Source organism: Callorhinchus milii, unplaced genomic scaffold (genome assembly GCF_018977255.1).
Source record: "Callorhinchus milii isolate IMCB2004 unplaced genomic scaffold, IMCB_Cmil_1.0 Scaffold1, whole genome shotgun sequence".
Classification (NCBI taxonomy): Eukaryota; Metazoa; Chordata; class Chondrichthyes; order Chimaeriformes; family Callorhinchidae; genus Callorhinchus; species Callorhinchus milii.
Window position 1 is genome coordinate 111,163,569 of NW_024704742.1, and position 12,321 is coordinate 111,175,889.

The window sequence follows — 12,321 nt, forward strand, 5'->3', positions numbered from 1 at the left end:
TCTTGCATTTATGTACTTTATTGATAACAGTGTATTATTGTTTTAACATTTTATGAATCTTTACACAATTTAAAACATAGGAATTCTATATAATTTTTATGGGTTATGTTCCTGGAAAGGAAACACACAAATATTGCTTACGCAGCCTGCAGACATTTCTCAAATGCCGACTTGGCTCTCAGCAGCCAAAAGGTTGGACAACCCTTGTATTACTGTATTTAGTTTTGTGGAGAAAGATTAATATTCAGCAATAAATCTATTTCGGACAATTGAATAGTTTACTATTAATATTTTTCCAAACAGTTTTTCTCAGTTATTTTGGTGGAATTAACAGTAGAAAATTCACATTGAAAGAAAGTATTGCCTAAATACATTTTGTCGATTGTGATATCATGTTGTATTTACTAAAGCTTAACTAATCACATTTGGTACTCGGAGTTAAACATGACCTCTATACCGGGCATTTATTTGTGAGTAAATGGCTTAATAATCTTACTTCTGACCAGGGGATCCACATTGTACATCAGTAAGGAGTGAGAAGGCAAACTTCTCAGTCACCTCAGCCAATTGACTGACTCCTCGAGTATCTTTGCGTCCAGGATCCAGTAGCGCACAAAGAATATCATAAACCAGTCCCCTGTTGGCATCACTGAAAGGGCTTTTCTCTCCTGCCTTCATCACCTATTGGATCATAAGCATGTCAATCAATTAATTTAAGAATGGGAGTAAATAAAGAGTCCCAAAGAACAAACAAAATGCCTCCATTGCATTTCAAAGGCCCGTAATTCTATCTAGTTTAAAATCGTAAGATTATGTTCATCTAAAATTTATGATTATGCAAAAGTGGACAATTCTTTAATTCAGCCTTAATTTGGAAGCTGGTTGCACGCTGTTCTTAAAATGAATCAGCTTCCAAATTATGATTTAATTTAAGAATTTTCCACAATTGTGTGAGGTCTTAAATCTTAAATGTTAAAATCATCTCACTAGCAAGATAGTTTATAAAAATTGAGGCCTGAAGATCTACACTGTTTTGTTCGTATTTGCATTCCCTTCCAGTTTCCCCAATTACTCTCCTTCTATAGCTTATAGGTTGAAAATGGTTTAGATCACAGGTTGATATGGTTTAGATCACATATTTCTCCATTTCAACTAGCCTTAATATTGAGAATCTCCAAAGGGGTCTAGTGCTACTGCAGGTTTGTCAGGTTTTTGCAGACATGCTGTTTTAATAATTCCCCTAATTTGATTGAGCACCTTTCACATCAGAGGGTCTTAAAGTGTTTAAAAGAATCCAATGTAAAATGTAGTGACTGTGCATTTTGTAGGCAAACATAGGTGTATTTCTTGGAGCCAGGTATTTTGCAGACCCCATTTATCAACCCGAGGAGATTAAAAACCATAGCCTTATAGCGCTGTCTGGTACTCAACCTTGGGAGCTAACACTGCTAGACAGTGAATAGAAAGATTTCATAGAACATCTTTTTCTAATACAGTGCAGTTTCTTCATTTACACAGGAATATTGCATAAACACATTTTAACCCAATAATACTGTGATAAACTTTAGAAAAATAAAGGTAATTTGAGAAATCATGCTCTATGAACTATCAGCTCCTAACTTTCACCTTTTCTAGTACTTTCACCACTCCGCTGAGTTGTTCTCTTGTAGTTTCTGTAACAATCTTGTTTTGCAGATTCTGAAGAACCCGTTTCAATATGTTATCATCAAGGGGCTGGTATAACTGATCGAGTAAACCCCAGAAGAACTGGGACTCAGGGTCAGAGACAATGGTGATATTTGCTGTACTGTAGTCCTCATCGAGTTGAGTTTCTGTAGTGGAGCTGTACAGTACCACTTGAAAACGCTTGGGAAGTGGATTGGAAGATGCAAGCTCTGGAGTGAGCATAATGTCCAATCCAATACTACTCTGCCCAGGTTGGAAAGTTACAATTCCCTCAGACTTCACAAAATCCATCCCAGCCACAGCTGGTGATATTAAAGTGGAACCCACCAGCTCAGCTTTCCTCAACTCCTGCAAAATAATAAAGAGCATTAATGCATTTATCTATTGAGCTTGGTAAATAATGTAATAACTTGAATATTAATACTATTATCACACTGAAATGTTTCGAACTCATCGCAATTCCCACGTAGGCAAAATGTTAATTATTTTCAAGCTTTGAAGACATTACAGGAAGGCAGGATACCCTTGCTCTATATATGTTATAGAATTTGTCAGTAATATCTCCAATTTTGCAGCTGATAACATGAGGAGATAAGGAAATATAAGGAAGTCAATCCAAAAGGGTTTGGATTTTATAAATAAATGGGCCAAAAGGTCCAGTTATTAAGCAACTAAACTAGGAAGCAACATTCAGATAGCATGCAGTTCAGGAAAGAGATCCACACTGTATAAATCTATGAAAGTTAAAGCTCAGTACTGTTTAAAAAAATGGCAGTTTAGATATTGGATTATATTAGAGGAGAAACAGAACAAAAAAAAGTTATGAATATCTATGCTTGTATCATGAATTTAACTTATGAGGATAGTTCAAGGAAGCTGAACTTCTCATTGGGAAAAATGAAACTTTGAAGTGACTTAATTAAAAAATTCTCTTGTTCATGAAGGAAAATAACAAAGTTGTAGGAAAAATAATAAGAATAAGAACCTTTTGCATTGATATAGCGCATTATCACATCATTGAGACGTCTCAAAGCACTTCACAGAATATACTGTAAAGTGAGTTGACTGTATATTTTGTGGGGGAGACGATGCATGGAATATAAAACTTAATGTTTGTATTTTGTGCATTTATTTTGCTGGGCCTAAAAAAAGTAAGTGATTCAGGAAGGTGCAGCCAAGGAAGATGGCTGTTGTGGACTCCAAATATGACACGCAGAATGGTTCTTGACTCCAAAGTCCTGATGTGAGGCTTGAACCCATAATCTTCTGACTCAGAGGTGAGCATGCTATCAACTGAGCCAGCCTTACACAGTGTCAATGGATGAACTAGAACAGCATTCCTTGAAAGGACAAGCAATCTCCTCTGTCCGTAATTCTATGATTCTTTGGAATAGTGAGAAGACGTGGGGGTTAATTAAGTATAAAATGTACACATTTATATGCTAAACAGATGATATTACAAGACTAATTTCTATTTTACAGCAGAAGTTACCAAAATCATGTTATATGAACTGCATACAAATTAGTATAGGATGAAAATAAGTCAACTAAATCAAATCCAATTGACAATTTAAACTATTTAGTGCCTTCATATAGATATGGGCATTGCTACTGTTCAGTGAAGTGTGAAAGGAATCATTGCCAAGCTTCCCCTGTCCATCTGTCTATGTATCACTGGTACTGAAAGAGTGTTGAATAATTTGTGTTTTAATTAAGAGATGAAGATTGGTAGTTCTACACTGTAAGATAATTAAGAACTGTAACAGGTTGCCCGCAAGAGTGGTTGAGGCCAAGACACTGGACTTCATTTAAAAAAAAGCTTCTGTCCGCATTAATACTTCAGGACGCACCATAACAGTAGAACAAGAGGACATAGGTTTAGAGTTGTAAAGGGCAATTTTAGCCCAGATACCAGGACGTTTTTCTTTATACAGTGGGTAATCAATAACTGAAACAGGTTACCAGGAAAGGCGGTAAGTCTGGACACGGGATTCATTTAAAACCAGCTTGATGCAATGATGAGGGGACAATAGGGTGAGTGTACTGGAAGGATTAGATCCGATGGGCCAAAGGACCGTCTTCACCCAGGTGAATCTTGTGAAAAGAATCTCGATGCTGTGATGGGAAGAAGGTAAGGTAGGTATTCTGGAAGGATGAGATCAAATAGGCCGCAGGGCCTTCTTCATCCGAACTAATCTCATTGACTTGTGAAGAACAAAATAGGTGCCATTTACTGTGGAAGTTCTAAGTCAATTATATGTAAATGTAGAAGCATGTTTCTATTGATGCAAAGCAACAGCAGCTGGTATAGCTGTATGACACAATGAGCATAGTGATTGATTTATTGAACATTTATCTATGTTAGTGACATGAGTCCATGTCAATTAGGCTACATTCTTAGTCACATTCTTGAGAGAAAAATAAATGAGATTTAGATTCCAAGCTGAATTTGGGAGTGTCTGTACAGAAATAATGTACAGAAATTGCAATAGAAAGAAAAAAATACAAAGCCTGGGAAAATGGGAGGTAAAATATGACAGATAGAGAGAGAGAGAGAGACACAGAGAAAACGAAGAAAAGGGACACAAACACATAATATCCGAGTGAAAAAGAGAAAATTAAAATAGGATTTACTGAGGAACTTTGAACTGTTGTGAGTCAATTTTGTTCAACTTCACAAAACAAAATGTCTATTATAAGGTGCTGTATCTAAAGGGCCAGCTGAGACACAAGTGGATTGGCCACATTGAACTTGAACAGGTCTCATAAGGCAGTGCAAGGTTGTGAACTGACTTCTTGATTAACCTTGAAAACTGTAGGGAGAAATTCCACCTGGGTGTATATTTCAGAGAATACAGTATTTGGTAACTTCTTACAGCCTTCATTTTAAACCAGTTTTTCTTTTATTTATTTACCTACAGAAAACCATCTTTGATAGCGCGGCAAACTGAAACATAGACTGTAGGGGGCATAGTGTTTTGCAATGTGCTTATGGCATCCCATTTTCCATAGTCCAAAGAAATGGTTGATAAAGGAAAAGGAGAAAATATTGATACAATTGTACCACATAGTTAAAAAGTGTTATGGTACATTTATTACAGAAGCAATGCCACCATTGTTTAGCATATTTGTATCCAGAACAATGTGAAACATACTAATAATGGCAAGGGAAGGGAGTAAGGAGTCTCTTCCGGTATATTGGCCAACAATCCCCCAAATAAAATTGGTTACAAACTCCAAACCTGTTTGCAGGACATTGCTGTACGCAAACTTGCTGCTGCATTTCACCCATAAAATACACAGTCAATCCACTTTACAGTATACTCTGTGAAGCGCTTTGAGATGTCTTGATGATGTGATATTTATTCACTACTATGTCCACCTCAATAAAGTTACAAATATTCACTTAAAACTAATTCAACTCATCAAATAGAAGGTCTTTCCTTTTGGTTCAATTGGCATTTGCCAGAACTAAGCAGAACGAATGGGGCCCAGTTCTAATACATGGTAAGATTTAACCCTTACCATTGGGTAAGGGCTAAATCAGACACAAATATGACACCTACTTCAATGTACTGGGCTCCAACCTTGGGTATCTCCTCCCCCTTGCGTTATTGCTAAGTGGTAGGAGCTCGTAAATCTCACTAACCAGGCAGTCAGTGGTCCCCGCCCATGCTAGGCTGTGGTTGGCTGCACCACTTTCCACTTGCTGAAATTATCTGGGCAAGACGTATGCTTCTCCCATAATATGTAAACGCAAATGAGCGAGTGCAAAAAAAATTGTAAACTGACAAATTCTTTCAATGTTTGGCTCCCGGAATGTCTGAAACACCAAATATGGTATCATAATCCCTTTAAAAGAAAGCTGTGCTTCTTGGAGAGAAGGCAAGTGTAAATCGTCTCCTTGAAGCTGAGCTGGTTCCAAGGCCTTGGATCTTGCCAAACTGCTTAATATTCTCGGGAATTAAGTAAGCAGGGGTGCGTCCTGAGAGATAGTGCGCATTCCATTCTAGACACAGGGACATTTCCATGTGTAGATGGCCTACAGATGTGTAGCTCCCAGGTTCTATACACTTAAGCATGGTGTTGGGTTTCTGCATTTGGCTGACGAAAATAAACGAAAGCTATGGCTGACGAAAATAAACGAAAGCTATGGTCAAAGTATAAATCACATCATTCATCCTTAAGAGTGTCATTAGCCATGCAATGAGCACTGTTTGAAGGTTTCATAGTTATGGTGCATTCATCATTGAAATGATAGGTTGAGACACTAATGTGATAGAAACACTGAGCTGGGTAGCTGCTTCCTATTCACAAGTTGCCACCATAGCCAACGGTAATAGAGTTAGTTTACAGTTTCAGTGGCCCATAGGGAAACAGAAACATTTGAAAATATCTGTAAAACCAGAACAAAGAAAAACATTTGCGGGTGAGTGGCGGGGGTGGAGTGGAACAAAACATTTATAATTTAGGAGATTATGGAACAGAGCAGGACACAGAATTCTGAATCAAAAATCATAAAACAAAGTCCACTATGCATTAAGTTAGCATGGAAGGTATCTTGATAAAAAAAATCAATAAGCTGTTTTAATAAGTATTGTAAATTAAAACCAATGCAGCTTCCTGTGATGTCTTGAACGGTGGGTAGAGCACCACCTGCTGTTTTATGGTAGTATTGCTGATATTTCAAATTTTGCGTTTCATATACAGAAGCATTGCTATCAATTTTCTCTTGTCACACCACTTAGAATTCTTCTTCACTATGGTGTTTGCTACTTTCAGTGATCCATTATCCCCTCCTTTGTGTTTTCTTGTGTAACTCAATCTAATATGCTCCCAGGCTTCTGTCAGTCATTTTCGAGCTGATTCTTAGGATACAAACACAAAAGACATCAACTCATCCTTTGGTTTTCCTTTCCTTCCCTTGTGAATTTCCCTGCAGATGGCCTTGGAGAGATCAGAGTAGTGGCAGGTCAAAGCCATGTCCTACTGCTACATTAAGCATTAATCCAACACAGTGATGTAGTTGACTGACCCAACTGTACAGCGCCTTGGGACATCCTCCCGACGTGAAAGGCGCTCTATAAATGGGATCTTGTTGTTGTGTTGTTGTAGTACCTAATCATGTACTGCAATTATGTTCGATATCTTAAAGATAGTGGAATAGAGAAGTCAACATCAGTACATGAAATAAAAGAGAGTCACCTTTCCTGGCAACCTATTTGAGTTGTTAGATTACCCTCTGTGACAATATTAATTACTAATCATGCATAAGATGCATACAGAAAGTAAATCGTGAGCATGTCCAGCAAACATCTCAGTGAAATAATGTGAATGAAGAGATTGCAGCTGCAGCCCACAATCTGAAATTGCTGCCTTGAAATTGCCTTGCCTGTGCTCCTCCACTGGAGCTGATAAAGAATCTTACATTCCCATTCTAACATTGCAAGTAGGAGCCAATGATTGCATTCAGAGTTTCAACTTATGTGATTTAGCGTCTTGACTTCATGATAGCTTTACACTGATATTTACATTGCTTTATACCCCACTGACAAGCACAACATTATCAGGGATACCTCGCAAGACAGCCGTCTATAATGGCCTTTGTACACAAGTGCAAAGTCAACTCTTAGTCTTCTCCCAACTCAAAAGAGAAAATGTGATGCTCGATCTTATATGGACAAAAGATAAAGATACAGTTATATAATTTTCACTATAGAGAATAAGTAACGGCCAAGAACACACTAGAATAGCCCTCGATTCTGAATTCACTTGATCAGGTACAGCAGGTGGGAGAATTCCATATTAATAATGGATATGATGATGCTGTACTATCAACAAAAAGGGGGGCAGTGTGAGAAACAGATATAACAGGAAGGGAAAGCAGAAGCACAGACCACATATGCAGGAGCAATATTGCACGTAAAATGAACAGATTCACATTAGCAGCACTGTGTGACATAGTTACATCTACTCATGAGTAACAATCCTAAAAGTGAATTAAATAATTTAAGAACTTCATAATCATTTCAATGTGGACACTGTTCCTCAATAGATCAAAAATCTGTCATAATTGTCATGTTCAACTGAATTAACCAAGAGTAAAACAATAAACAGTAGAAAAACTATTGTCTCGTACAAAAATACATATGTGGTGAGAGATCCAACCAATTTGGTTTCAACCTGTCAATATAGAAATATATTTACACAAGTAGCTTTCAACTATTTATGCAATAAGACAGTGGCATATTGGCAAGTAACAACAAATTTATATGTCGAAAAACTCATGGATTTATAAAACAATTTTTCCTGGTTATCCTCACCTGCATGCTGTAACTAACATTGACAGATGTGCTGGTGCCAGACTCCCTGACAATTTGTAAGCTGAGTAAAGAGGCTTTCTGTTGAACAACAGGAAGTCGAGATCCTATGGCAAAAAAGATCAATCCACGAGGCTTATCACTCTCCAAAACAGTGATGTTTAAGAATCGTGCAGTGTTGTTTATCATGGCACCTGCTCCCACATCATAGATTTCTACATAAAACCAGGTTTCGAACTCCGGGATCTATAAAGGTGAGTTCAAAGAAAACAGAATATGCATGAAATATTTCACATCATAAATAGTATTAAAGAAGAATTTAAAAAGTGTAATTTGTTGAATAATCCAGTACAGCTACAATCCTCAATCGTCCATAATAAACAATTCTTTCAAAAGCATCTCTCAGCACTGCAGCCTCCTCTATCCACCCCATCAGTGACTGTGTTTTCAGCGACTATGCCCTAACCTCTGGAATCTTCTGCCTTCAGATTGCATCTGAAGATCTTCCTCTTTAATCACCTCCTCTTTTTCTCTAGCTCGGCATCAATCTCTGGCAATGTTAAGCCTTATTTTATGTTTTATGCCCCAATGTTTTGGGCCCAGCAATAAGTGGAAACAGCTTATCAACTTCTACCTAATCAATGGGTTAAATGGCCTCCTCCTGCTCCTGTTTTTCTATGTTTCCTAAATTCGCAAGTAGTTCAAACAATATCCTTTTATCTGAAACAATTAATTAAAAAGCATCATCTTCCATTTTGACTGACCTTATCGGGTTTGATTTCAATAGTGATGGTACATTCAGTCTGTCCAGAGGCGCATGTCGTTTTGCCTGAAATAGCCGTCAGCTCATTGACTAGATTCACCCCATTTGTTTCCAACAGAACAGTTGTTTTATCAAAGGTCACACGCCAAGAAATCATCACATCCTCAAAAGTTCTGTTACCAAAAGATAAAAGAATGAAAGGTAAAACTGCAAATGCTATAAATATGAACGGAAATCAAAACTGAGACCATTGATGCATTATAACTAATAATAATTACTAAACTATTGATAAATGCAGTCATTCAGGCCAGTTGATAACTCAAAAGGATTGACTGGCCACGGTAGATATTGGACTTGACTGGGACTGGATCGTGGTATTGCAATACCAATTCACAGGGTGGTGGCTTAATTCTGATATCTATGTTATTGTGTTAAAACTAATGCCTTGTGAATCTGCATACCGATGTCATGAACATGAGGCGCTGATATTGGCAATTCCAAAATATGCCATTTCAATTTTATACCCAATCATTCAACTGTCCAAAAGAAGATTGTGATTCAACACCTAAATGTTCTAGGCTCTAAGCTCCCTCATTAGGCTCTGCAAGCCTATCATCCCATCCTCGCCTGGCTCTCCTGGCTCACCATCCCCCAGGAGATCAAGTTCAAGTTGCTCATTCTAACCTTTAAATCCCTCCATGGTTGTGCTACCTCTACCTCTGCAACCTCTTCAACTCTATCAATCCAGCCACTCCCTTTGCTCAGCAGGCACCAATCTGCTTAATATTCCCCACCCTATCAACGGTTGAATTTTAGCATACCTGCCCCCACTCTCTTGAACTCCATCTCTGAGTCCCTCCAACTTGTCCTTTCCCTCGCCTCCTTCAAGGTTTTACTCAAGTCCTTCCTTTTTGACTGCGCTTTCAGCTATCTTTCCCCTTCCCCCCACCTGCAGCTAGGGTGCAAACCCTGGACTGTCCAGAACCTTGGAATGTCCTTCCAACATGAAAGACACTATATAAATTTACATTTTTTTGTATTTATTGTTCTTTCAGCAAAAGATAAAAAGATAAAAGGTAAAACTGCAAATGTCTTAAATATAAATACTAAAGGGATGAATATTATGAACTGTCATATGTTGCAAACATTTGTACTGTGTTTTAAAAGGACTTTTTTCAGAGAACAGGTGCCCTACTCCATCTAATTGAATAACTGTATTGTTGGCCAGGGCATGTTTACTTGTCTGTATCAATGATGCATCAACCTCAACAATTGTCTATTGTTATTACCAGCTCTCCCTATAAAAGCCATTTTTTTCTGGTGAACCAAGGCTGGCCAGGTTCTGGTACTATTTTGCATATTAAAGATTGGAACTTACTTGCATCCTTAATAGTGCCTTATCGTGTCAACATGTCTCAAAGAGCTTTCCAGATAATTAGTCACACAGAAAAGATTATTCATTGCTGTCAGATTGTTTTGATTGTTTAGGTAGGCAGATGTCATTTCGTTCAGCATAGTTCTACAAATAGCCATGAATGAAAAACTAACAGGTGTTGGCCAGAACATCAGGACAAACTCCTTCCTCTTTTGGAATCTTTAATGTCCACCTAAATAACAGGTTATTACATGATCTGAAAGACAGCATATCTCACATTATATTGCGTTCCCAGGAATGCATTGTAGTGTCCGTCCAGACTATGAGGTCATGTGGGATTCGAAACAACAGCACTTTTGCTTCTAGTCAGGTTATCTAGCCGAGAGCCAAGCTGACAATTATAATAATAGTAATCTTCACATTTGATATTGCACTTTTCATGTCTTCTAGACATCTCAAAGCGCTTCACAGAATATACTGCAAAGTGAATTGACTGTATATTTGTGGGTGAAACGCGGCAGCCAATTGTGCACAGCAGTGTTCCACAAATAGTCGTGGATTGAGTGACCAATTTATTATTGCTTTTTTTCTTGAGGGATCATTATCAAGCGTGTGGAGTAAGGAAACTTGGCAAAGGTTTTGCCCTGTCGGGAATTGAACCCAGGTCTCTCACTTGCGAGGTGAAGTGCTCTAACCACTGAACTATAGGACTCCACAGAGAACAGAGAAATGTAGGTTAAAACAACAAAGAGAAGGCTCAGTTCTTGACCTTATTGTGCTCATATTACCCATGTTTCACAGAAGCAATCTGAGATCACAGTGATTTGCAAACTTTCAGTTTATCCCAGAGGAAACCTTGTGCGTGTGAATATGTGAAAACAAATCACTATGACTATGCACCATTGAAAAGGATTTTACCTGTCCTCTTGCCTTTGAAGTTGCAGGTGAATCTTTCTATTATCAGAGTCTTCATCCAACACCAGGTTATTCTGAGAGATCAGATTAAATCCTACAATGCCATTCTGCAGATCACTTCCTGTATCAAATATAGAAGCACAACATATATGAGCAGGAACTAGGAAACACACTGTTCTGTGATGCATGACCTAGATTCAAATTCATCCTAAGATAATTAGTTGGATATCTTCTCTTTTGCTGTTAAGGGCTTTTGGAGGAGTTAGGGGACTGAAATTCCTCATGGAATCATAGAATTATACGGCACAGAAGGAGGCCATTTGGCCTATCGTGTCCATGCTGGCTCTTTGAAAGAGCTATCCAAATTAATCCCACTCTCCCGCGCTCTCCCCATAGCCCTGCAAATTTGTCCTCCCAAATATCTATCTACTTCTCTTGAAAGTTGTTATCAAATTAGCTTCCACCACCCTTTCAGACAATGCATTCATGCTTTTAGTCTTAAGATCATTGTCTTAAAATTTAAGATTGAGCAGAGTTTTAGAAAATTATTCAATTCAGTCTCAATTTGGAAGCTGGTTTTCAACAATTCTTAGTAAGACCATGAAGAATTTCAGGCTATGAAGAAATAAGATCACAACATAGCAAAAATGGGAATCTTACTCAGACAAAGCATAAGTACTCAGGCTGGTGTAAGAAATGGTGAAAAAACACTGGTGCAGTAGGAAATACTGTACTTTCTTGAAGTAGGATTTGGAACACGTTGCTGGAATAGAATAGAGGCAAGTTTTATTTTTATTGCATTTGGTTATACCTGACCTAGGAGTACTTGATACTGATATTAGACCTTTCATACTTTGATCACTAAAAAAAGAAGTGATGCTTTCGATATAAAAAGCCAATTCGCCGAGTCATTGGTATTGAAACCTCTGTTCCTCATGACTACTCTCTGATTTTCGTGAACCGATAAACACACTAAATATTAGAAATAAGTAGGTTATAATGGTGCATTTGTGCACAATGTTTCAGGGTGAAGCATCAATGATTTTAGCAGCAATACACCAACAAGTGTGCAGTATAAAATGATTATTGCCTCCGATATGATCTGATTATGATCTGAATGTTTCTCATGTACTATGCAAGAAACACTGCGATTGGCTGATTCCAATGGAGTGTTTTTGAAATATTATTTTCATATGAAAGTTGGATTTATTAGCTTTAATTTTTTTTTGTTTAAGTCAAATGTCCATTGTCTTAAAATTAAA

General features: G+C 37.7%; 1 protein-coding gene across 1 annotated transcript in view; it reads right to left on the reverse strand.

Moving 5' to 3' along the window:
- The window catches only part of adgrv1 (adhesion G protein-coupled receptor V1), a 260,965-nt gene that overhangs the window by 135,476 nt on the left and 113,168 nt on the right, over nt 1-12,321 (reverse strand). The window contains 5 exon segments of the mRNA XM_042346991.1: nt 497-681; nt 1,627-2,034; nt 8,010-8,252; nt 8,771-8,942; nt 11,063-11,180. Coding sequence (XP_042202925.1) covers nt 497-681; nt 1,627-2,034; nt 8,010-8,252; nt 8,771-8,942; nt 11,063-11,180 — 1,126 coding nt within the window.